Here is a 26299-nt window from a genome sequence, read left to right as displayed (position 1 = left end):
CTCATCCTTTCCTCTGGACTCAGCCTTTTCTTCAGGGGCTGAGGGTGTGGAGGATGACTCTGCCCTGGATCCTAGTGTGGAAGATTCTGGGGCTAGGGAGGAGTTGACTTGGGGGGGGGGCCTGGGCCCTGTTTGACCCCGCTTGGGTGTTGGTACCCTTGTCGCAGGGCTTGTTGTTTGGGGGCAGTTTGTTCGGATGCAGCTTTCTCCTTCTTTTCTGGCGAAGAACGATACGGCTGCTTCCCGGAGGGGTCCTTGAGTCGTTGATGCTTGGTTGGTTAGGCCGGGGTTCTGCATCATGTGTTGTGTCTGGTTGCAGCTCTTCGCCGTTACTTGCATGCCTCGGCTTCTGTGGCAGGGGACGGACGCGTTTTGGATTGATCCGGTTTCCCTCGTTCCCTGTTCCAGGCTCGGGTCTACCAGGTCATCCGTAGGGTTATTAAATCTAGCCAGCTTGCGGACTATCCTCGTGCCCATGGCGTTCGGAAGTTTGCTGCTTTGGCTGCTGTGTTCGGCAACATGTCTTGGGCTGATATTTGGTCATGGGGATTTTGGAGGTCAAACAGGGTTCTGACTGCCCATTAATTGGTCAGCATTCCTGGTCCTGGGCGATCGTGTGTGGCTTTGGGGTGCAGATTGCAGCCAGTTATCTCGCCTTTGAGTTTAGGAGCATGTTGCGGCTGCCTTCCCTGGTAAGTCCCTCTATTCCTTGTCTTTGGCTCCCTGGAGCTACATAACCAAACGGGCTTCCCACAAATAAACCAGCGTTGAATGTAATGAAACGCCATTTTCTGGGCGAGCCCTGGAAGCTGTTTGGCACCCTCCCTCCCTCCGTTCGGTGATTTTTGCATTGTTTAGATGCTTAGCCATCGAGCTGGAGTGCTGGGTGGCCGGCACGGGGGTGGGGGGTCCAGGGCTCCCCCCTTTCCCCTCCCAGGTAGGGCAGGTTGTGATGTTTGCTTGTTTCCTTGGGAATTGAGGGAGTTCTGCCTGTTCGTTTTCGGTTCCAATTTTCTTACCATGTGGAGTCTGTTTTGTTATGTTATGCCTACCTTTCTGGGTGCTTAACCCTGGTCGATGGCAAATGAGGAAAACCCCCAACCACGGGGGGTTTTCAGGGGGCCATTGCTCCCTGTGCCTCTCTGAGGGGGGGGGCCAGGTTCTTGCTCATGTTTCCCGGTAGACTGAACTCCATTGACTAATGCCCCTGGTCTAATGTATCACTCTAGGAAGCCTCTGGAGCTCACCCAGAAAAAGGTGTTTCATTACATTCAATGCCATTTTTTCTTTTTCCCCCCTAGGGCATACTGATCACAGGAACAAGAGAACAAAAAGAGAAATACTTGCCTCGCTTGGCATCTGGTGAGTGGACAGCAGCTTTCTGCCTTACCGAACCCAGCAGTGGGTCTGATGCTGCTTCTATCCAGACCAAAGCTAAGCTTTCAGAAGATGGGAAAACCTGGCTGCTGAATGGGAGCAAGATCTGGATATCTAATGGTGGCTCTGCAGATTTGATGACAGTCTTTGCTAAAACTCCAGTAAGTATTTCTTTAAAAATGAAAACGAAAATGGCTTAACTGAAATATTACTGTATATATTTTGTTTAGTTAAATTATTGTACACCCCCATACCCATCCTTTGGGTGCTAGTGGAAAAGGTTACAGAGGTACATAATTGGACTTGAGGACTGAACCCCAAAATTCATTTAGCTTAGTCATGATAAACATATTCATAAATTCCTGAGCAATAGCATAAATTTTTGTAAAACTTAATTAGAAATCAAATTATTGCATATTGAAAAATAATGAGATCAACATGTAGATAAAGGTAATTTTGTAATGTAGCTTGACTGTTTTAGTATTGTGTGTGGAAAGACAAGGAGTATTTAAGTTAGACTCCTGGGCTAAACTAGCTTGTACAGCGTCGGGTAGTCTAGTCATTGTGTAGGTTTTGACCATCTGATTGGTGGCACTTTGACTCTTTCAGGAGATGTTTGGTTCTTTCTTGGCTCCAAGACAGGTTTTCTGGATAGACTCCTATGGAGGGGTCCCTGTTGCTAGCAATCTGGAGAGCACTAACCCATGTGAATCACACCAGGCCCTTGCAGATCATTGTAAACCTACCAGGGACCAGAAACCAAAACTTGTCTCCCTCTGTTAGTGACTATGGAGAAAGTGAGATCTAGCAAATTACCCCTCCCAACAACATTTTCACCATATTTCTTTTCAAAATTGTCAATGGAATTAACTTCAACTTCTTTCTTAAGTGCATTCCACTTTGCTACCATCTGTACAGAGAGCAAGAACTTTCGTACACATCTTCGACTCGATTGCATGTCCACCTTCCACCGACGTCCCCCTGTCCTACCTCTCTTTAATATGTATAGGCTTCCTTTATCCACTTTCCCCTCAAGATCTTGTATGTAGTTGCCATATTCCCTTTATTTTTTCTCTCCTCAAAGATTGTGAGCCAGAATTCTCTTAATCTGTTCTCATAGCTGAGTCTTCTCTATTCTGGTACTAATCTAGTTGTAGACCTCTGAGCTTTCTTTAGTTTATGCTTCTGCTTCACAATGTGTGGATTCCATGCTGGAGCTACATACTCGAGTAATGGTCTCGCATGGGTAGTGTAATTACATAAGTGTAGTTATAGGATGAGAGCTATGCTTATGGTGTCCCGTCTTTCTATTACTCTTTGTCGTATAACGCTTTGAAACTACAGTACTGACGGTTTTGGCCTCTACCACCTTCTCACTTAGCTTGTTCCAACTGTCTACCACTGTTTACAAAAGAAAATGTTCTAATATTTTTTCAGCACCCTTGTTTCCTTAGCTTGAATCCATGTCCTCTTGTTCGTGAAGTTGCTGGTTTTCAGGAATTCGTTTGTCAATTTGGTCGATTCCTGTTAGTATTTTGTAAGTGATCATATCTGTTTATTTCTATCTAGTTTTAGCATGTTTAACGCCTAAAGTCTCTCCTCGTAACTCGTTTTTCAGTTCTGAAAGCCATTTTGTAGCATGCCATTGTACCTTTTCCAGTTTATTTATGTGCCTCTTGAGATTTGAGCACCATACAACTGCTGTATATTCCAATTTTGATCTCACAAAAGTCATGAACTTTTTAGTATTTCTTTAGTATTTCATCATCCATATAATGAAAAACAAGTTTGAGGCTGGAAAGCAACACATACGCTCCTCTCACAATGTTCTTTGTATTCCTCTGGTGGCAATTTACTATCCTAAACCACCCCCTAGATTTCTTTTGGAACTAGAACTTTTTTTTTTTGTTTCACACATTTCATTTTCATTCTCAGTGAACCTGTACCCCATTCTCAATATCTAGATTTTGTCCTTTACATGCAGCTTGCTTTTAATAAATTTATAGAAAAGGCTTGTATCTGTTTTTCATTTGTCTGCTTTCCATTTCTAAACGTTCCTTTCTGCCTCTTTCCTCACTGCTGTGTATTTCTTTCTTGTTTGTTTGTAGTACTGATATATTTGAGGGTTTGGCCTCTTCCGACATTGACTCCACTTTTGTCTTTTGGTCTCTGGCCCTCTCACAGTTTGTTTAACCAATCCTGTTTCCTAGTGCTACATCTCTGTTTTGGTATAAATTTGTTTGTGCTCTTATCATATATTTCGCAAAACTTTACATACATCTCATTTACTTCCTTGCCTAACAGCAAATCTTTCCAATCAAATGTATTAAATAACTTCCTGTTCCTCATAGTATCCTCTCCTGAAATCAGGTTTTTCATCTTCATTTTCCCTATTCTCTTCCAGATTATAACGCATTGCATACTTTATTCCCAAAAGGACATGGCCACGTTTACCAATTGGGGGAAGGTACTGAAAGTTAAATCTCTTCCTCTTCCCTGGTGAACATCAAATCCAGCATGGTAGGAACATCACCTTCCCCTCATCCTTGTAGCTTGCTTAACATGTTGATACAAGAATGTCTCCAGGATGAGGTTTGCGAATCCACAGGTCCTCCATTCTAGCTTCAGAGGCCTCCCAGTCTATGGGAGTGACCCAGGTCAGCTGCAGTGTCATCATGTCTAGCTCACGATGTTTGGAAGTACGTCACTCTTGTGACAGTTTGGCCAATGTATTCTGGGCTGATATTCGGGCACGAGGATTTTGGCAGTGTAAGAGAGTTCTGACATCGCAGTATTTGGTTAATGTTCCCCAGGCCTCCTCGTGTCTGTTTGCCTTGTGTTTTGTGTCTTGGCCTGAGGTCTCATCTTTGTTCTGACTGCCTGTGGTTTCTCATCCTCCCTGGTGAGTTTCTACCCTTGTCTGTGGGTAGTTATCTTCAATTCCTCAATTGATTCCCTCAATTCCTTCTAGGTAGTAAGGTATGGTGTTTTGTTTGCACATTTGCTCCAGAACTGCTTCATAGCCCAGTGGGCATTGGAGGGTCTGGTCCTCCACCCTCAGCTACTGGGGAGAGGGGTCTACCTAACTGTTGAGTACCTGTTGATGATTTAAAGTAGATTTCACCCTTCCACAAGGGCCCAATGCAGATTGTAGTTTTTGTTCTACATTTTTCATAGGCAAATAATTATTTTAGGTTCCTCTCTTATTTCACTTATGGCCTTTTTAGTCTGCCTCTCCTGGATTTTATGATTTTTTTTTTTTTTTTTTTTTTTTTTTTTTTTTTTTTTTTTTTTTTTTTTTTTTATATATATATATACAAGAGTTGTTACATTCTTGTACAGCCACTAGTACGCGTAGCGTTTCGGGCAGGTCCCTGGAATACGATCCCTGCCGCAAAGAATCGTTACAACCAAGTACCCATTTTACTGTTGAGTTAAACAGAGGCTACAGTTAAGGATTTGCGCCCAGTAAATCCTCTCTGGCCAGGATACGAACCCATGACAAAGCGCTCGTGGAACGCCAGGCGAGTGTCTACCACTACACCACGGAGACTGGTTTCTTGCAACATTAGCAGATCATTCTTTTATATTTCTCCATTCAGTATAACCTTCCTTGTCATTCTTGGGATGGAGTTGAGCATTTAAGATGTTCTGCCATAAGTTTATCTCATCTATATAGGGAATACTATTATCTTTCCAATTTGCATCGTAGTGGGGTAGTGCTAACCCACTAGTGTTTGTTTCTAGAGACTCAATTGTTTGTCTGCTTTGCTGGGGAGGAGTTTTGTTTGGGAGTTTTGAGGCTTTGGTCTCTTTGAATCCAGCAGTTGTTTTTATTGTTTTGCCGACTTCCTGAATGCTTTTTTGGTGTGGTGGCATAGTATTACCTGCTCTCATCACCTTTGAGTGGAAATGAGCTAGGTTCAAGCTCTTGTCCCTGGTAGCCAAACAGAACTCAACAGGTGAGGTGACCTTATAGCTGGGAGCCATCTTGGTGAGAGCTTCAGGGAGCCACTGGAGCTCACCCAGTAAGATGCGTTTCATTAAATTCGATGCTGGGTTTTTCCATTGGGGTGGCAGATTGTCTTTCCCTGCTCCTCTGTGAGGGGGGGGGGGGGGGCTAGGGTCTGGCTCTGGTCCTCGATAGGCCAAGCAGAACTTCAGCAACTGACATGACCTTTTAGTATGGAGCAATCACAGCAATTATAGCTTTAGGCAGCCATTGAGCCAACTCCAGAAAAAAACTTTTTCATTACATTCAATGTTGGGTTTGACTTCAGAATGTTGCTTTCATTTTTACCCCAGGAAATACGTCCTAATGGTGAAATAGACGAAAAAGTCACAGCATTCATAGTGGAAAGAGGATTTGCAGGAGTGAGTAGTGGTGCTCCCGAAGACAAGATGGGGATCAGAGGATCTGATACGTGTGAGGTGAGAATGCAGTTTTGTTTTATAATGCTGATTTAATATAACACGAGTGATTTATTCTTTAAATATTTGTCTAAGGCAGCTGGAATAAGATACTTATTAAAGAATTTTAACCATGCCTGAAGAAAATTGTTCATATAGCAAGGTGATATAATAGTTTTATTACTTTGATGCCTACTGTAACCACTGCTCTGCAGCATTATGCTTCACAATATTACCAACCTCAGATGGTAGTTTACAGTAAAATATAAAATGGTGTAGAACAAAGGTGCCAAAAAATATTAGAAAAGTTTCCTTAGCAAACAGTTGACAGTTGGTAGACAGTTGGAACAAGTTAAGAGAGGAAGACAGTGGATGCCAAAACCATCAGTAGTTTCAAAGTGTCATATGAAAAAGATTACTGGGAAGATGGGACACCACAAGTAGCTCTTGTCTTGTAACCTACACTTTGTAATTACACTTAGGCACTTATTTGTTAAACAGCCAGGGATGTCAGCTACATGCAATGCAGAAATGTATTAAACAGCTAGGGATGTGAACCAAAATGCAAGGAATAACACTACTTCACCTAGCTTTGTTTCATAACGGATCTCATGCACTGCTGACCCTCGGTCTGATTTTCCTTGTACGCACACACACCTTGTTTGTCAATATTCTCATTGCCTTTCCTCTTCTCTCCTATACTGTACCCTAAATTTTATTTGGGGCGATGTGTTCAATTTATTTTTTATTTTTTAATATTTAAATATTGTTGTATGATGGTGTTTTTAAAATTGTACTCCATCCTCAGGTGTATTTTGACAACACTCCAGTGCCTGTAGAGAATGTTCTTGGGGAGGTTGGAGGTGGCTTCAAGGTAGCCATGAATATTCTCAACTCGGGTCGCTTTTCCATGGGCAGCTCTGGTGCAGGTTTGTATACTAATGGTTTCTATCTTCTCTTGCTAGGCCATGTAATCAGTTCTGTAGTCACATACTGTATTGTGATTACACCCCACATTTGCATCATATGAATAGTGACTGTTCAGTGTACAAGATTCAACCCTCATGTTCCAGTGAACCCTAGCAGTTCACCAGTAACATTTCTTACTACTTTTACAACCATGCCATTTTAAGATGACCAAAAATCATTATGATAAGTAAAAGCATAGTGGAACCTGTATTTGGTGAATCTCCCTTTTCAACGCACACTTAGCAGGCCAGATTTACTCACACCTTCGTTGAACAAATGTTCGGCAAAGCAAGTGATGTAGGTACAGTATTCAATTAGAATGCTGGGACAGTGTTCACAGATCGGTGGGAAAGTTCAGGAGCCTACTTCATTAGCACTCCTTTGGTGTCATGGCCCTACCTTTAACAAATAAGATTAACAAAGCTGGATCTTGAGTAGTGTTGACAATGAGGATGAAATTCTGTTAGTCAGGTTCACCTGGTAGTTGTTCATCATATTATTAGTTAAAATTAAAGTTTTGCTCAGGTAAATACATCCATAGAGCATAGGAAATATTAGGGTATAAGTGGTAACCTTTAATGTCTCCAATCACATTTTTAATTATTTACTTAGAGAAAGAAAAGAGTTAATCTTGAGGAAAATCTTTGAGTATATTCAAAATCAATTTCTATGGTTTTTCATTTTGAGTTGGCATGGTCTTTGTTCCCTCTGGTATACCTTTGAAAATAAGGTTTCAAGGCTTATTCAATAGCCTTATTCAAGGCTATTGAATAAGGTTTCAATAAACTAGATGTGGTGAAATCCCTTTACAGAGTGGTCTCCTAGCATTTGTTCATCCTATTAAATGTTCAAATTCAAACTTTGTTCAGTGTGGAAACAATATTTCTGGAGGATGATTACAATGAAAAAAGAGTTCCCAAGCACGTTGTATTCATTAATAACGAAAGCATTCAAAATAGTATTCACAATACAGTATATTTATTTACTGTATTAATGCAATTAACTTGTATTTTGCTACAGGGATTATGAAGAAATTGATAGGTTGGTCCATGGAGCACGCTGTAACCCGAAAGCAGTTTGGTTCCCACCTCTCGGATTTTGCATTAATAAAAGAAAAGTTTGCACGCATGAGTGTTGCCACTTATGCCATGGAATCTATGGCATACCTGACGGCTGGAGTCCTAGACAGCCAAGAAAATGCTGACTGTTCAGTGGAAGCAGCTCTTGTTAAGGTGAGAGATGTTTTGCTGCTCCTGTTCCAGAGTTATGCCCTATTTCCTTCTTTCTACCATTACATGTATTTTTATTTGTTTCTTCAATTTTAATATAGTGCTGAGAGTGTGTTTTTAACATTAAATTGCCAGACTAGTCGAGCTTTAAAAATCATGCCAGGTCTCTGAGACTTGCACTGGCCTAAAGCAAGCCAAGACCAGAATCAGGCTCTACGAAGCAAAGGGAACTTTGGAATCAGTGACTTGCCCAAAATAAAAATAAAAAAAGCTCGCCAGAAAAGTTAGGTGAAACAAAACAAGTTACCGATTGAAAGAAAAAAGTAGCCCCAAAGCAAACGATCCTTGGTGCTTGGGAACATTCCTAACCTTGATGTGCACGACCACCACTAGATAACCACCCAGGGGGCCAGATTCACGAAGCAGTTACGCAAGTACTTACGAACGTGTACATCTTTCCTCGATCTTTGACGGCTTTGGTTACATTTTTTAAACAATTTACAAGCATGAAAACTTCCCAATCAACTGTTGTTATTGTTATAAACAGCCTCCTGGTGTATTGGAGCTCATAACTGTTTAATAATTGTAAACAAAGCCGCCAAAGATCGAGAAAAGATGTACAGGGTCGTAAGTACTTGCGTAACTGCTTCGTGAATCTGGCCCCAGGTCATCCGGGGTTCCAGCCAGCAGCCTACCTAACTTGGCAGATGTAGTTTGAATTGCACCTCTCTGCTGAAACCTGAGAGCTGTTCCCTTCTGTAAAGTTGTGTTAGCTGTTCCTGTTTCATGATTTTGTTTAGTTCCACCCACATTCATTGTTCCCGTGATTACTTGGCTCCATCAATACACCAGGGTTGCCTTCCCTGGTGGCTGGTCTGTGTTTTTCATGATCTACTTAAGATACCTATGTTGTAGAATTTCAGTTTCCTCCTCTGAAGTTGGCTCCTTTTGAGTCATCTTACACCCAAGTAGAATATTGGATTTTATCTCCACAGTTTTATTGATGGGGAGGTGATGTAGCTAGCTGTGTGCTTGCATTTTTGTGTGTGTGTGTGTAATTACCTAAGTGCTGTTATAGGACCAGAGCTATGCTCATGGTGTCCCATCTCCCAGTACTTTGACACTTTGAAACTACTGACAGTTTTGGCATCCACCACCTTCTCCACTTAACTTGTTTCAACTGCCTAACACACTGTTTCCAAGAGTGAACTTTCCAATGTTTTTTGGCAGCTTTGTTTCTGTAGCTTAAATCTATGATCTCTTGTTTTTGCAGTTCCAGGTTTCAAGATGCCTTCTTTGACAATTTTGTCGATTTCCATTACTATTTAGTACGTAATCATTTTGCCTCTCTCTTTTCTTCTCACTTAGTTTTTGCATATTTATTATCCCTAGCCTCTCCTCATAGCTCTTGTCTTTCAGTTCTGAAAGCCATTTTGTTGCATGTCATTACACCTTTTCCAATTTGTTTGTGCTTTTTCAGGTATGGGCACCATACAACTGCTGCATATTTCGGTTTTGGTCTCAAAAGTTGTGAACAGTTTTAGTATTTCACCATCCATATATTTAAAAGTGATTTTGAAACTGGAAAGCATAGCATATGCTCATTACACAATGCTCTTTGTGCTCCTCTGGTGACAATACTATTCAGAATTTCCCCTAGATCTCTCTTTGTTAGAGTTCTTTCATTTTTTTCAACATAACCTAATTTGTAGGTTGTGTGGCCTATTTTCTCCTGTTCCATAATCCATAACATGGCATTTATTTACATTGAATTCAGTTTGCCACATGGTGCTCAATACACTATTTTTATCTAGGTCATTTTGAAGGGCATGATGGCAATTGCCCCTCTCTTCCCTAGTTGCTTAGCATCATCAGCAAACATATTTAAATAATTCTGCATTCCTTCTGGTTGATTCTTTATACAGTATAGATGATGAACATTACTGGTGCAAGAACTGAGCCCTGTGGTACTCTGCTAGTAACACACTTCCAGTCGAATACAGTGACTCTGATTACTGCCCTCATCTTTCTGGTAGCTAGAAAATTTGTCATCCATGTTATCAGTCTCTTTGTCATCCCTCCACCATGTTCGTTTCCAAAACAGCCTAATGTGTAGAACAGATTTTCAGATAAAAAGGACTCTGTGAAAGTACATTTTTTGGTCCAGATAAGCAATCAACCTAACGATTTCTCTTCTGTAAAATCTCTGTGGCTCTGTAATAAAATAATTTGTTGCACAGTCATACCCATACTGTCTCTTATTATATCATTTCACTCCAGGTACTTTATTCATTTGGTTTTAACTTTTTCTAAAGTTTTGACTACCACACTTGTTAATGATTCAGGTCTAATTTAGAGGGTCTTCTCGGTTAACATTTCTGTAGATTGGAACTGATGACTCTAGGATTGAGAAAATCTGTAGGATCCTTGACGAGGGTTCGAATGTATGTGCTGGGTGTTCCCAAGCACATGCTCTAGACAACTATGCCATGACTTGGTAAAAGAATTGCAATCTGGGGTACTACTGCACCCTCTAGTATTCCTGAGGCTTCAACTAAAACCGAACCAGTTTCACACAATTTCCCCATGCACTCTGGCTTCGTCATCTAGGACTGTTATACCTTTGATGCTCCTCTTTCAATACACTAAGAGTAATCACACTATCGTGATGCACCAGTGAGAAAATCTGTAAGAGCCGTAATGAGGGTTCGAACCTATGTTCTGGGTACATGCTCTAGACATCAATGCCAAAATATTGTTGAAGGATTACAACCTAGGATACTACTGCACCCTTTAGGATTCCTAAGGTTTCAACTTAAGCCAAACCAGAGTTTCACACAATTCCCCCCATGCACTCTGGCTCTTGTCATCTAGGAATGTTATACCTTTTGAAGCTCCTCTTTCAATGCACTGAAAGTAATCACACACTCGTGATGCATCACTGAGAAAATTCGTATGAGCTGTGATGAGGGTTTGAACCTATGTGCTGGATGTTCCCAGCGCATAGGTTTACAATTGACCAGACCATCAACCAGAAGCCTGGTCAGAGACCAAGCTGTGGGGACCTAGATCCCCAGAATCAATGTAGGGTAACCTCAAGGTATGCTGGTTTTTGGCATTAACTAGCTCTGTATTTCTTCAGTACTGTAGTGCATTTTTTCTTAATTAACACTTTGGCATGCCCCGCGTGCCACCCCTCAACTGTGCGATTTGGGTCCCAGAGTTTCACGGGAGCGTGCGTTAATTCTGAAAAGTGTATACTCTCCAACTTTGTCACCTTAATTCTAGTCCTACGAGATTAAATTTGGTATCATTGTGTTCGCAATAGAATAATCTACAGCACTAAATGCATATAAACTCCAAAAGCCCGGCTAATTACCCGCAGCAAACAGAGAAAGTGCGAACGAGTTACCCAGGAGCGAGCAAAAGCGATAAAATGTGTTCACTCTGGTTACCTCAATTTTCGTCCTAGGTCTTTCATTTTGGTATCAATGGGTTCGCAATAGAATTCTCTAGAGGAACATTAGCATATAAAATAAAAAACCTGGTCACGCTCCACCCGCCGACGAGTTGAAGACGGGCCACACGTTAACCGCAAGTGAGCGCCCAGACACCTTCCAGCTATACTCCCAATTCCTGCCCACAAATGTTTAGTATTTAGTATTTTAGAATATGTAGTATTATAGTTTAGTATTTTTTGTGTAGTAGTTGTACATCACATAAGCATTGTAGATAGCCATTTGCACAAAATAGGTGGTCATTTTCTTCGTCCATTTGTGAGTTTTCCTTATGAAGTGATAATATTTGATCATTTGGTCAAAGTGATCAACACCTTTCATGTTTGTATTGTAGTCACAGATTGCATTCGGCTTGTTAACAGTTACCAAACAGTCCCAAAAGAATTGGATAAAAACCTGATTTTTGGCAATTATTTTAGTGGATGACGCAATGCTGCGTCATCCCCGAGATTACCGACAGTAAACGGATGACGCAATGCTGCGTCATGCCCGGACAAAAGTGTTAAATAATTAGAATAGGTTTACATGATTGTATGAGTTGGAATGAGTTTCTGGGATGAGAATAAGATTGTGGATTACAGTTCTAATTAGTTCTTTAGACACTAGTGAAGTGGCTTATCTATTTATGGGTCTGAATACTGCATTTTCGTGAGAAATAAATTATATTAATACAGATTGTGTTAGATGACAATTTCAGTAATTCTAAAAGATATGATTTATTTTCCTTTTTTAGGTGTTCAGCTCTGAGGCTGTATGGCAATGGGGGTCTGAGTGTCTGCAGATTTTGGGTGGCCTTGGCTACATGAAATCTTACCCGTTTGAACGTTACCTCCGTGACTCTCGCATTCTCTTAATCTTTGAGGGAACAAATGAAATTCTTCGGCTGTTTATAGCTCTAACTGGTAAGAGTCCATTATATATTATACAGGTACAGAGCACCACTTGGTTTCCGAACCCCTTGGGGACGAGACCCGTCGGTTAACATGTAAGTTCGTATACGAGAAATGGAGAAAAAAAATAGAAACATCCATGAAAAACTCTAGGGGAAAAAATCGACAGGTTCATAGCGTAAATGCTACCGTATTTTGTTTGTACTCGCCGGTAATTGAAGTCCTGATCCGCTTATGTTGATGAAAGATGTTGATGAAGCATAGTTATTTACATGGAAGAGGTGGTGGTGGATGTTGATGGTGTTGGGTAGACTGAAGTTGTTGGGTTGACTGGGTCAACATGCGATGAGTCAGGTGCAGGTGATGCAATGTCAGCTTTCTTGGAAGCTATTGCAAAAGACTCTTTAATTGACATTTGTTTCATTCCCTTGGCTCTTGTTTTTAAAAACTTCATATACAAATTGTACTGACTCATCATGTCCCTAGTTTCAAACTCACTGTAACTCGTGTCTATAAATGCCAGAATGTCTTCAAAATTTTTCTGAACTTTTCCCATATTACATTTTTCCTTTAACGTTTCTTCATCCTCTTCCTTTTCATCTCCATCTTCTTCCTTGCACTCTTCTGGCTTTTTTTCTGTACATTCTAATTCTATAATTCCATCATCAATCATGTTTCGATTGTTTTGGGCTTCATCATCAAAATCTATCCACCTATCTATGTCATCTATTGTTTCAGTCACCACTTCTGCTCTCGGCTCAGGAGATTTAATCCCCCTTGACATAGGCTAGGAGTTCCTCTCTTAATATTTTCCTCTCGCTAACTTACTTCACCGCAAATCCTTCAAAATCTGACATGTCATCTTCCTCGGGAAACAGACTTGACGTGGGCCAAAGTTTTTTCCAACCATTTCTTAGTGTTGTCTGCTTTACCTCATCCCATGCACTAGCAATAGTCCAGATAGCTGACTTTTATTATGAAGACTATATAAAAGTCCTTAATTGTTCCTAGCTGATTATTAAGACGTCTGGCAAACATCCTCTTGTGGTGGTGTTTAAGGCTCTTAATTATTCCTTGATCCATGGGTTGGATCACTGAAGTTGTATGGGTGGCAAGAATGTTCCAATAATATTGCCATTTACTAGCTCATCACCTCGTGGATGCGTTGAACTGTTATCTATCAGCAGCACAACTTTGCTGTTTTGTGGGAGACCAACACTTTTCAGGTGCTCCTTAACCTCGGGTACAAAGTTCTTATTAAACCACTCTACAAATATTACTCAAGACATCCACGCACTTGGCTGGTCCTTATAAATCACAAGGAGGCACCTGGCTGACTTTAAAGCCCTGGGTTTTTTACTAATTCCAATCACAAGTAATTTTAATTTGTGCATGCCAGCTGCATTTTCACAGCACAACAAAGAAATTCTCTACACTACACACAGAAATCACAATTGCGTGATGCATCAAATGAACAAATCCACAAGGGCCATGACGAGGATTCGAACCTGTGTCCGAGAGCATCCTAGACGCTACCTTAATCGACTGAGCTACGACATGGAAAAGGAGTTGAAACCGAAGTTCTACTGAACTTACTGGATCCTGCAGCCTCTCCGAGGCACAAACCAGGGTTTTACACAACTCCCCCTATGCACTCGAGCTATGTCAATAGGCCGTTCTCCCTCTTCGCCCTTACTTCATTACACACCGAAATCACAATTGCGTGATGCATCAAATGAACAAATCCACAATCCACGACGTGGAAACAAATTCCATGTCGTAGCTAAGTCGATTAAGGCAGCGTCTGGGATGCTCTCGGACGCAGGTTCGAATCCTCGTCACGGCCCTTGTGAATTTGTTCGAAGAAATTCTCTGTTTGTTCTGTTTATAACCACCTGAAGGATCGTCCTCACCACTATGATCCATCGTGTCTGTGGGAAGCATACGCCAGTACAAACCTGTCTCATCAGCATTATAAATTTGCTCTGGAGATAAATTTTGTTCCTGTACCATCTCCGCAAATTTACTTACATACTCATCAGCACCAACAATATCAGCAGATTGTCTTTCACCATGCACTTTAATGAACCTAATGCCATGACGGGTTTTAAAGCTTCTGAGCCATCCATCACTGTATACACACTTTCGTGTAATTTTTATTGCTTGGTGAAATTCACGCGCCTTTTCCACGAGCAGCCAACCTGCCACTGGCTTCTTCGTCACCTCACATCTCTATTTGCACCACTCCCACACTGCGTTATCAACACACTCCACCTTTGCTTTCACCTTTGTGTGTGTGTGTGTGTGTGTGTGTATGTGTGTGTATATATATGTGTGTGTGTGTGTGTGTGTGTGTGTGTGTATATAATATATATATAAATAAAATTGCATGCATGCAGTGATATATATAGTAATGTATAGTGTATCATATTACCCTATGTTCACATATTTTTCAGGATTGCATCATGCGGGACTTGAGCTGCGTGAGATGGTTCGAAAGCTGCGTAATCCTGTAATGAATCCTGGTTTTATATTCACGAAGGTCATCGAGAAATATCGACAACAAAAAGATTATCCCAAACTGGATTTAGAATTGGCAAGTTACGTTCACCCGACACTAAAACCAGGAGCTGATGTTCTTGAGTACTCTGTGAAGCGCTTCCAATACAGTGTGGAGACAGTGTTAGCCAGACACGGTAAGTGTAAATTATCACGTTACAATAAGTTTAATGCAAGAATATTGTTAACATGATGAATTACAGCACATAGTTTTCTGCACTGCACAATACTATGAGTACATCATCAATTTGGTGAAAGGTTGGGATAGATTTGTCTGTTGTGGCTCTCAGGTGCATGTGCTCTGCTATTTCAAGGTAGGACCAGTGACCTACCTTGCTAGTTTAACCTACTCCACTTGTCTATGCATCTCAAGTTTCTGACATGGGTTAACCACCATCTGTATGGCATGCTGATGACTGAATTGTTGGTGTCCAATATACGTCTTTTGTTGCAGCAGCAGTATGAATTTTCTTGGTGTGCTTGTAGTGTGCTTGGAGCATGTGCTCATGGCTCCCTGTCCTGAGTGCTCTCTAGTGTTGGCCCTGCAATGACAATACGTTCTTCTCTGGTGTGTTTGGGAGTTCACTCTTAGGTCTGTCCACTAGGGTGGGGCTCTCTTCCTGGGTGTGTCAAGGGTTTTGCTGCCCCTCTATCTAAGCCCCGGGTTGGGAGCGAGCATTGGGTAGTTGAGGCACACTGGTGCTTTAGTTCGCATGTTCACATGGCACTCTGAAGTCAGCTTTCAGAGCCATGTTACCTAGGTTGTTTAGGCTTATTATGTAATATCTGGCCAGCATCCATAGTGCCTGCGTGTCCTACTTGTTTACCTTTCATGCCCTAGAAATCCCCTTTGGGTTCAGTGTGACCCTTAGATATCCCCAATGAATCCACTCTCACCTTGTGAGAGTTTGAGGGCTGTTCGTTGTCCGTGCCACTGGGTGACGATCATTCTCTCTGCCTCTGCTAAGCCTGTTGGGTTTGTGACTTCTACGACCCAGAGCTGTGGTGTTTGCTTTCCCCATGTGGCTCTTCTTAATGAACCTACCTGACCATATTCAAGTACATCAGGCAGCTAATGCTTTACCGGTTCATTTTGCCCACCATCAGTGGTCTGTGGTGTGCCACCATCAGTGGTCTGTGGTGTGCCACCATCAGTGGTCTGTGTGCTGTGGTTTTTTATATTCCTCCTCTCCTTGTACAAGTTTGACCTAAATGCAGCTCCCCTAGGGTTCGTTTCTGCATGCCTCTTATCCTGCCAGATATGTCCTTCCAGAGATTCCCTTCCTCTCATGTTCTTCCATTTGATGACTTGGGCAGATCTCTCCAAGCCTGTCCTATGAGATCCATAGTTTGATTCTATGATGGACCCTGCCTCTTTTGAATTTGGGCCTTAGTGACCCAGACTCATAAGAGGCTGCATTATGAGGTTCCAGAGTCCTCCTGGCTAGCAGACTTTTCTCAGTGTATGGCTTCAGGGTGCCACAAGTAAGTTCCCCCAGTTTTTTAGTTTAATAAGTTTATTTATTATGCACCCCATAGTCATCCTGTGGGCAATAGTGAAAAGGGTAACAGAGGCACAAAAGTCCCTGAGCAGATTATGTGCCTCTGCAACCGTTTCCACTACCTCCCACAGGATGGGTATGGGGTGCATAATAAGTGAATTAAACTAAAAACCTGACTTTCTGAAGCTTTTAGCTGAAATGGTACCATCTACTTGGGCACATCAGTTGTGGAGATCTATAGGACATGCCGGTACCAATGACATCACCTGGTCCCTTCATAGAGACACAGGGAGAGGTGACTATTTTTCACCACCTCACCGGGGAAGGCAACCAGAAAGTCAGCGAGTCAAAAACCACTGCTGGGTTTGTTTGTTTCAGGTGTTGTTTCGGTCTCTCTTGCTTCCGGTCGTCAGATGGGCAAACTTCCTGGTCTCTTCTGGCACCAAGGCTTCTGTCCTTCGACCCTGACAGATGGTTTGTTTGTATGCTGCCAGCTCCTTTTCTGACGCAGTTGGAGTCGGTTGGCTTTTGAAGGGGTCACCTGGTCCTTGATGACTGGTTGAGTCAGCCACATGTGCATCTTGTATTGTGTTTGGTAGCAGTTTTGCAGTTTTTCTTGTACTGCTGGTTCTGCATCAGTAGCTTCTTTTTTTTGGGGGGGGGGATTCCTATTGCCTTGGTCCCTTTTTCAGGGTTCATTTCTCTGGGTGTTTGCAGTATCTTTCTGCTGCTTCTCAGCTCGGCCCACAAGATAACCTCAAGATCAAGAATCTTAAGATAATCAAGCTGGTTTTGAAAATTGGCCTCCATTGGAATGAATATCTATGGTTATTGATCTTAACTTACTATTTGAACACCTCTGTTGTTGATTTGTAACTTGAGACATTCCTGGAACTATACTTTTAATAACAAATGTGTATTATTTTTATATTTTAGGGATGAAAGTAACTGATCCCAAGAATCAGATGGAATTGGCTCGTCTGGCCAACTGTGCCATTGATATTTATGGCATGACTGCTGTGCTGGCGCGTGCATCACGTTCGTACTGCATAGGCATTGCAAATTCTTCGCATGAGGTTAGTTGTGTGAAAATTGATAAATGTATTGTTTAACTGACCTGTTTACAGCAGATGAGAACCTGTCTGTACATGGTATGACACTTAGTAATCCATCAACAGAGTACAGCAGGTCTATTACATGGAGAAGTAAGAAGTCTCCTAGGACTATAGTTGGTTTAATGATGCTTATAACACTTGCCAGAATTCTAGGGCTTTAAATTGTGTTTTTTATAATCATTCATAGATTGCAGCAGTGGAAACCAGAATGCCATTGCTCTTTATTTTTAGGAGTATCAATGTCCATCAAATGAAATAAAAATTGAGTATTGAATGTAATTAAATAAAATACTTTATGCAGAAATGATTGTAAGTTTATAATAAAATTAGTTTACCCAATTTTTCTGGGAGGAGCCCCATCGGCTCCCCGAGCCATCCAGGCTGATATGTTACTATTAGCTTTCTGGCATCAGTCAAAGTGCATGGAGTTCTTGCTTATCAGGGACAAGAGCCAGAACCTGGCCCCCTCAGAAAGGCACAAGGAGCAATGACTTATAGAAGCCCTCGTGTGATTGAAAGCATTCTGTGTCTGATATCAACCAGGTCTGGGACCCAGAAAGCTAGGTGCTTCAAAACAGACCCCCCTATTCTGGTGAAAACATTGCTACTGAAAGCCGTACGAATAGACAGAACTCCCCAAATGAAAACTAGCAACTAGCATGATGTCATCACATCTCTGCGCCGCCATCTGCCTCCCCTCTGCATCAGTGATCCAACCTCCAGTTCTTAGGCTGGATGTTAAAAACACGCAAAAACACTGCCGACTGGAGGGAGGGAGGAATGCCAGGAAGCGTCCGGGTCTCACCCAGAAAATGGTGTTTCATTACACTCTACGCTGGTTTTCTTGGGGGGAGAGCCCCGTCGACTCCCCGGAGCTACCTCACGAAAGATAAGGAAAAGAGGAAAGGACCAGGGAGGCGGACACCATGTGCCCTAACTCAAAAACAAGACAACAGACCAAACCAAAGGAGCCAGCAGATGACCCAGGAGACCTGAACTCCGGAACAGGAAGGAAGGAAGAGAACCCACGAAAACCAAAGCACAGTCGTGCCACATTGACCCCCAGCCAGACCAACCAAGCATTGATCACCAGCGGACCCCTCAAAAAGCTAGCTGACTCATTCTTTGCCAGAGAAGCAGAAGGCTGCAAATGCCCACCAGGACCGAACTAACAAAACCCGCCTCTGGAGAAGAGCCTGTAGCTCCCAGCCCTATGGCTGGAGACGACAGCCATGAAAAACACAGCTTTGAAAAAGATATCATGAGTCCAAGAAGAACCACAAAATGTAGTGAAGGAGAGGAAGACCAACTCCTGATCAAGAGACCAGGCTGACTTAGAAGCATGAGTTCACCAAAAGTAAAAAAAAAAAAAAAAAAAAAAAAAAAAAAGGCACGAGAGAACTTTGAAATGGCACAGAAAGAGTTGATGTCGAATGCAGGCAACGGTGCTGAGCTATAAGAGGTGACAGTATAAGGCATGATATACTGATCTAGAAACAACCAAGAAAGAAAGGACAAGACAGCCTTCACTGAAACTGAGGAAAGATGACGAAGAATCAGATAGTGGGGAAACAAGCACCAAGCAATCTCGTACTGTCACCTTAAGAAAAGACATAAATGGGACACCAACAAACAAACCACCTGTTCACCATACAAAAGACAATAAACACGCTTCAAAAACTACAGATGTGTCGAGCAGAGGAGAAGATTGAACCAGCAAAGTACATTGTCGGGCTGATCTGCTGAAAGAGGCGGAGGTACAGGAAAAATGCCCAGTTTTGTACATTGGGCTAAAAACACTGAACTAAGGTTGGGCTGGTAAAGGTGTCCACTGCAAGAGCCTCACGATCGGAGAATGGAACCACATTGGAGGAAAAGCACCTATTCCACACTGACATGAGGTTCTCCATCTTGGGGCAATCGAGTGTCTTGCAGATCCAATAGGAGGACATTGTCGACTGTCCACTCTGTAGAAATGGGACAGAAGCGAGATAACCTTCCCGAGGAATGTTGGACACAACACCAATCGGGCATGGGTGTCTGACAGAACCCTTGCCAAGCCTCCAAAAGCCCCCCAAGGAAAAGAGGTGGATGTCAACCAGCCAGGATGGATCCAGAGCCTCACATTGCAGCCAATAAGCCAAGATAGACCCATACTTAAGAGACCAGATCCATCAATGAAAAAGACCTTGGGGAAGACCAGAAGCAGGCTAAATGACACCTGAAAGGGAAAGAGGAGCCACGGACTTTATCCAGGTAGAAATCACTAACGCCACCAATTTTGGGTTCTAAGCACTACGAACAAACTCCAGATATCCGATTAATCAAAATGCCTTGAATGCCTAACCTTCTTTCATGGCTGTTTTTTATTTGCATCTTATGCCAAATATTATCGCCTCATATTGTGTGACACTGGCGGAGCCACTGTAGCTTGCGTTTAGAGTCATTACTACCTCTGCTCCATTTCTCAAGCTTCCCTGCTGGGCAGGGTTTGGCTTCTGGGCATTGTACCAGCGTCTCTGGTTCTGCCCATTTCACCGCTCATGGGACCACAGGTTTGACTCCCATCCACCCTCTGTCAGCTCTTGCTTTGCCAGCTTTCTCTTCAGGTTTTTCAGGGTTAGTTCTCATGGCACCATCCTGCCCCATCTCTCAATGTGTTTACAAACAACTTGGCTCCAGATTGGGGCATGGTGATCAGTGCTTCCCAGGTTATGCAGGTCACCCAGGTCACTTTCTTTTATTTTGGGCACATTTGAGCAGTTTGGGAGCTAGCAGCTGTGTGATGTGTCCTGCAGAGGACTCTATTTCCTTCGGGCTCTGTGCTTCATCTCCCCAGTGGTTCATTGCCATAACCCTCATGCTCTTGGTGTTTGCAAATGCAGTACTTTGCTTTGGCCATGGTCTTTTTTAATATGTCCTCAACTGATATTTGATTTTGGGTTTTGCTGTACTAACAGGGTTCTGGCGGCAATTTTTGTGAACCTTCCAGTTGTCATAAAGCATTGCTGACTTTCAGGGAGCTGGTCGGCCGAGCGGACAGCACGCGGGACTTGTGATCCTGTGGTCCTGGGTTCAATCCCAGGCGCCGGCGAGAAACAATGGGCAGAGTTTCTTTCACCCTATGCCCCTGTTACCTAGCAGTAAAATAGGTACCTGGGTGTTAGTCAGCTGTCACAGGCTGCTTCCTGGGGGTGGAGGCCTGGTCGAGTACCGGGCCGCGGGGACACTAAAAGCCCCGAAATCATCTCGAGATGACCTCAAGGATACTTTCCCAGTGGGGTGGTGAATTGTCACTCACTCTTTGCTTCTGTGAGGGGTGGGGCCAGGATCTGGCTTTGGTCGCCAGTAGGCCAAACAAAACTTTTACTGATGTGACTTTAGTATAGATACCTTCAGGGAGCCACTGGGGTTCTACCAAAAAGAGGCACATTATTACATACAAAGCAGAGCAGCAGAACTTCCTGCAATTTAATATGCTCACAGACAGTTACCTTTTTTATGGAAACATTTATTTGTTATTGTGATTTCTGCAGTGCTCTTATGGCCCTGGAGTCTGTTAACCCTTCGTATTCTGTAGTAATCAAGATCCAGCAATGGTTGTTTCTCATCTTTAGCATCTTGAGGTTATCTTGAGATGATTTCAGGGCTTTTTTAGTGTCCCCGCGGCCCGGTCCTCGACCAGGCCTCCACCCCCAGGAAGCAGCCCGTGACAACTGACTAACACCCAGGTACCTATTTTACTGCTAGGTAACAGGGGCATAGGGTGAAAGAAACTCTGCCCATTGTTTCTCGCTGGCGCCTGGGATCGAACCCAGGACCACAGGATCACAAGTCCCGCGTGCTGTCCGCTCAGCCGACCAGCTCCAGCATATGTAAGAAAATAAAGTTTTGCTGCATTTCCTTCACCATTACCTCTAGTGACCATGCGAATGCTGACACTAAAGTAGTAGTTTGTTCCAATCGTATCTCCCAGAAGCTAATACCATAGTCTAATCCATATCCAGTCATTCTAAATACAGTACAATCAAAAACCATCGATATTGGTAGCATGTAATTTATTCATTATAGTAATCATGACCTATCCCCATGGCCTTCCTCCTACCACAGAAACAGGAAGTGAGAAATTTTGCTGCCTAGGTGACATATTGGCCACACATAATTAACTTATGGACCAGAGGACTACACCTTGTTATAGTCCTCTAAAACGATGCATTTCTTGTTATAAAGGACTATAATGGCTTTGTTCCCCTAACTTGTACTTCCTCATAGAATGTCCTTGATTTTCACATTTTTTCCTATTGTTTCTTCAAGGCATTTGTTCCTCAATAAAATCCTTTTGTGAACCAGATTTCTTTGATACCACTATTTTTGTCATTTTTTACTTAAATATCATCCTGAATATCTAGGAACTTTTGCATATTCTAACACACAGATTGGTTCTATATAATCTTCTGATGTGTAACTTTCCACATGATTTATTTATGATAAAATAAGTGTAGAATAGTGTTAATTTTAGACTGATGAGTTCATTGTTCTGCTAATTAGCATTTTTTACGGGCTATTCATGCCCGTGCCACCTCTTGGGTGGCTTAATCTTCATCAATCAATCAGTTAGCATTTGTAGATGGTGTTGAGGGTATTGCTCCCTACTGTGTTAGAAGAGTTTGGTCCCTGGTGATGGCTTGAACTTGACTCGATACATTTTTTCATGATAAGACTATGACAATTACTACTTATGTAACTCACAGTTCCTGCGACGGCGCTGGAACCAATCGTATTGGCGTATGCCTTTCCATTGGAGACTTTCAGCGCCGTGGAGAGGAGGGGACCTGCTGCCTGGGTAACAGCTTCTTCCCCGAATCAACCTACCCTGGCTTTGCGCTCTGGAGAGGCCACTCCAGACCAGGCCGACACCAGAGCGCAACTCCATAGTCTCCTGAGACTGATGGATGCCTACTACTACTTATGTTGTGCTAGCATTTCCTGTGATCCTACTGAGCATATAATCACTGTTTCATTGCACAATTAAAGGTGAAAATGGAGTGGTGGTGATGGTGATAATTTGCACTTAATGTATACCATCCCCATTTTTGTTAATTAAATATGTGTCATTACAGGTGCAACTTGCCTTGACATTTTGTGATGAGGCTTCTGCTCGTGTCAAGAAAATGGTGAAGGACATTGAAGATGGCCCACGCCTCAATAATGACAACATTTATATCAAAATTGCCGACACTATGATTGAAAATAAAGGATATGCTGCCGAGCACCCTTTGACGCGCGTCTTCTGGTGATAGGAGACTATAACTGATGAAACAGTTTTAAGTAGATATGTAAAAATTTTGTGTTGGCTAAATTATTTTTAAACTACTATCCAGACTTTTGAGTAATCTAGTTACAGTATATAAAAACATAATTTGACGTTTTAACATTTTATTACATGTAAATACTAGATGAAGTGTAAATAAATTGAATTTGTAAGAAAATAATGTGGTTATAACACTGTATTGCATTACTCTGTAGAAAGGAGGATTCCAGTCTGTGTAACCTGACATGACTGTGAAATTAGTAACTATGCTGGGAGTATCCTACTTTATGACTACTTGCAAGTATTTCACACACTTGTATATGAGAACAAGTGTATCCACAAAGGGTTCAAGTGTAATTTAAAGAGAAAGTGGTATTTAATAGAAAATATTCAGTATTACTAATTTCCTCTCCCTTCATTGTTACTGCATAATATATACTAAGAGTTTATTATATTATCTTTATTAAATGGTTGCCATTAACAAGTGACACTGTATACAATAGCTTCTATTTGCTAGGTTTTCTGGCAGTAAAATAATAGTAATAGTTTTTGTGTGGTGTAGACACCACAGTATTCTTGAGCCACTTGTTCAGGACCATTGTCAGGTCTGGAACTCAAGTTTTTTCCAACATTAGATCCAATGTGTGTATGATCAGGTACCATCAATAATCTATGGAAGTAATACATTGAAAAGCCCTTTATTAACCCTCATAGTGTGGTTATCGTCATACGTTGATTTAAATTATTATTGCCTATGTTTTACACATACTATGCTAATATGTATATATTAGCTCTGTGGATATACCTTAAGTATGAAAAATATCCTGCTAACGTTTTATGGTTACTACTGTATGTGAATGCAGTTATTGGTGCAAATGTTACTATACTGCAATATAAAATTGCATCATTATTATATGCAATAGTTGCTCTCTCAGCAACTCAGCTCAGCAGAAACAATAATTATATATTATTATAATATTAATATTGTAATAATAATATTTGTGTTGTAGTCTCTATAGGACTCCCAGTCCTTCCATAGGAGGTTCTGCAGGGCCCGCAGCAAGGCTACCAGCCTGCTGCAGTATTAGTACCAGGGGCGGCCCTTCAGGTCATCGTCCTCGTGCATGAGCTCTTGCCTCTGGCGCCTTCAACCAGCTGCTCTGGGTAGATGGGACTCAACAGCCTGGAAAGGCAGCTCATCTAGGGGGAAGGAAAACACTGATCTCAAACTTCTGCTGCCTCACGGCCATACCCACTTTTGGGACGGACTTCAGGAGTCAACCTCGAGGAAACATCCGGAGCTGGAGCCCCAAAGGAAGTTCGATGTTGACTTCAACCTCGTTCTGGCAGCTCCTGTGACGGCACTGCAACCAAGCATATTGGCGTTTGCCTTTCCATTAGACAATTTCAGCAACGTGGAGAAGGGGGGGGGGTTGCTGCTGCATAGGTAACAGCTTCTTCTCCATATTGACCTACCATGGTTTTGCGCCCTATAAAGGACACCCCAGTCTCGGCAACCAGAGCGCAACACTCTAATCTCCCAAGACTGCAGGATGCCTACTACTATACCAATGATGTTCATGTGGTTTTCTCTACTATATGTGGTTGTTGTGAAGTATACCAGGTCAATCATCATTTATACATAATAATAATGGAACTGCAGAAGGCCTATTTGCCCATACAAGGCAGCTCCTATTTATAAATAGGAGCTCCCTCATATGGTCCAATAGGCATATTTGAGCAGCCCTTATTTAAATTGATATAAATATAAGCGGCCTTGAATGGGGCCCATATGAGGCAACTCTTGTTTATATGGATATGAATAGCAGCATCCTCATATTGGTCTATTTAATGTGTGTGTATTTATATCATTCGCATTATACATACTGTATACAGTAATCGCTCATCTATCCAAGACGATGTCCAAGGTCAATATATTGAGTGAGAGACTCGGGGCAGTGTATGTTTCGCTGACAAAAGGTCTTGCGATGGCAGATGAGGCATATGGAAATGATAATGGTGACATCAGCGCTCCTCTGGTGGCCACCAGCAACTCGCATCAGCTGATTGAGTTTAAATGGACCACTGGCCCCTCACTGGAAGGGGGGCGACTCCGTCAGCGTAGCTCCACAATCTTCCACAGGTCGGCCACTCACTGTCTTCACCAGGCAGTAGATAACATATACATTCTGTCCCACAGCCTAATCTACTCCTATGGCTTGGAAACACTAGTAAATACCTATAGATATAACAATAGGCCTATCTTACCTAACATCAAGGGAAATATGGGAGGGAAAAATGATCTATCTTGTCAAGTCCTGCCCTCAGACGCCTGGACTTTGATGGTTGCCGGGGTTCCTCGGTCCCTCATATCGTTTCTTGGCATTCCAGATGAGTCGCCAGTCCATAGGCATCGTGAAGACTCATCATCTCCATGCTTATTCCCGTAGTGAAGTTCCTGGTCACTGGCAGCGCCAGTCGTCACTGCACAAGTCGTTTCCCTCAAGCACTCCTTCACTGAGACCAATCACTCATGGATCAGGATGTGTCTTCTCCCTTCTGAGTTCCCAGTGGGTGTGATCCAATCACAACAGCTTCTGAACACCTTGGAGTTCCACTGACAGCGAGCCGCTCACCACTCCTGCCATCGTAACACACTCAACTCCTCCAAGACTATAAGCTCACAGTCCTCGGCGCCCTTACATCGCTGGAACTCGCCTTCCTCGCACTTCCCTGAAGTACTGCAGTCTTTGGTAGTCACTATAAACTTGTCCGGCTGTGTAATCCCACTGAATGAGGCTCCTGGACTTCGGAACTCGAGAGCTCAATCAGCGCACGTCCACTCTCAATGAAGCGTCGCGTATCTCTGAGCACCTGCCGCTCTGCAGGCGACGGGCAAGGTCTCCCGATGATGTCACAGACCCAAGGGTGGGCTCTGATTAGTTCCTGTCATGTGACCTCTGCCAACCAATCACCAGCCGGCTGGCATCTCACACAAAATGATGGATTTGCAGAGGAGGGGGGGGGGGGAGGCATTTGGTTGTACCTAGGGTGCCACTTTCCCCCCTTACCTACACACTTAAAATGCAAATTTCTCCACAAATAAGTAACCATTTCGGTAGTCTCGTACATCAAAAGATTCCCTGCATCTCGGAGAACCTGCAGGTAAGCTGATAAGCTGATATGACTTAAATCTGGCATATGGGAAAAATAGGAGAGGGCACTGTCACACTGCACACATCTAATACCTATGCATGTCTGAACTTCAGTTACTGTAGGTTGTGATCTGATTAACATGTACATGTATTTGTAATCATTATGTCCCTAATCAGTTCATCATTGTTTGTAAAAATAACATCTAAGGTGTTTTCTTTCCTAGTTGATTCTGATATTTGTTAGTTTAAGGTAAATCTGTCACA

General features: G+C 42.5%; 1 protein-coding gene across 1 annotated transcript in view; it reads left to right on the top strand.

Annotated features, from left to right (window-relative positions):
• LOC123764519 (complex I assembly factor ACAD9, mitochondrial) overlaps nt 1–23573 on the top strand; it is a 40376-nt gene extending 16803 nt beyond the window's left edge. The window contains exons 5-12 of the mRNA XM_045752432.2: nt 1302–1538; nt 5683–5808; nt 6596–6716; nt 7777–7988; nt 12237–12405; nt 14850–15089; nt 17391–17530; nt 22690–23573. Of these exons, the coding sequence (XP_045608388.1) occupies nt 1302–1538; nt 5683–5808; nt 6596–6716; nt 7777–7988; nt 12237–12405; nt 14850–15089; nt 17391–17530; nt 22690–22866 (1422 nt within the window). The 3' untranslated portion in view covers nt 22867–23573. The remainder of the gene's footprint in view (nt 1–1301; nt 1539–5682; nt 5809–6595; nt 6717–7776; nt 7989–12236; nt 12406–14849; nt 15090–17390; nt 17531–22689) is intronic.
• Nucleotides 23574–26299: the final 2726 nt, after the last annotated feature.

Source organism: Procambarus clarkii, chromosome 79 (assembly GCF_040958095.1).
Source record: "Procambarus clarkii isolate CNS0578487 chromosome 79, FALCON_Pclarkii_2.0, whole genome shotgun sequence".
Classification (NCBI taxonomy): domain Eukaryota; kingdom Metazoa; phylum Arthropoda; class Malacostraca; order Decapoda; family Cambaridae; genus Procambarus; species Procambarus clarkii.
This window is presented reverse-complemented; position numbering and strand designations above follow the sequence as displayed.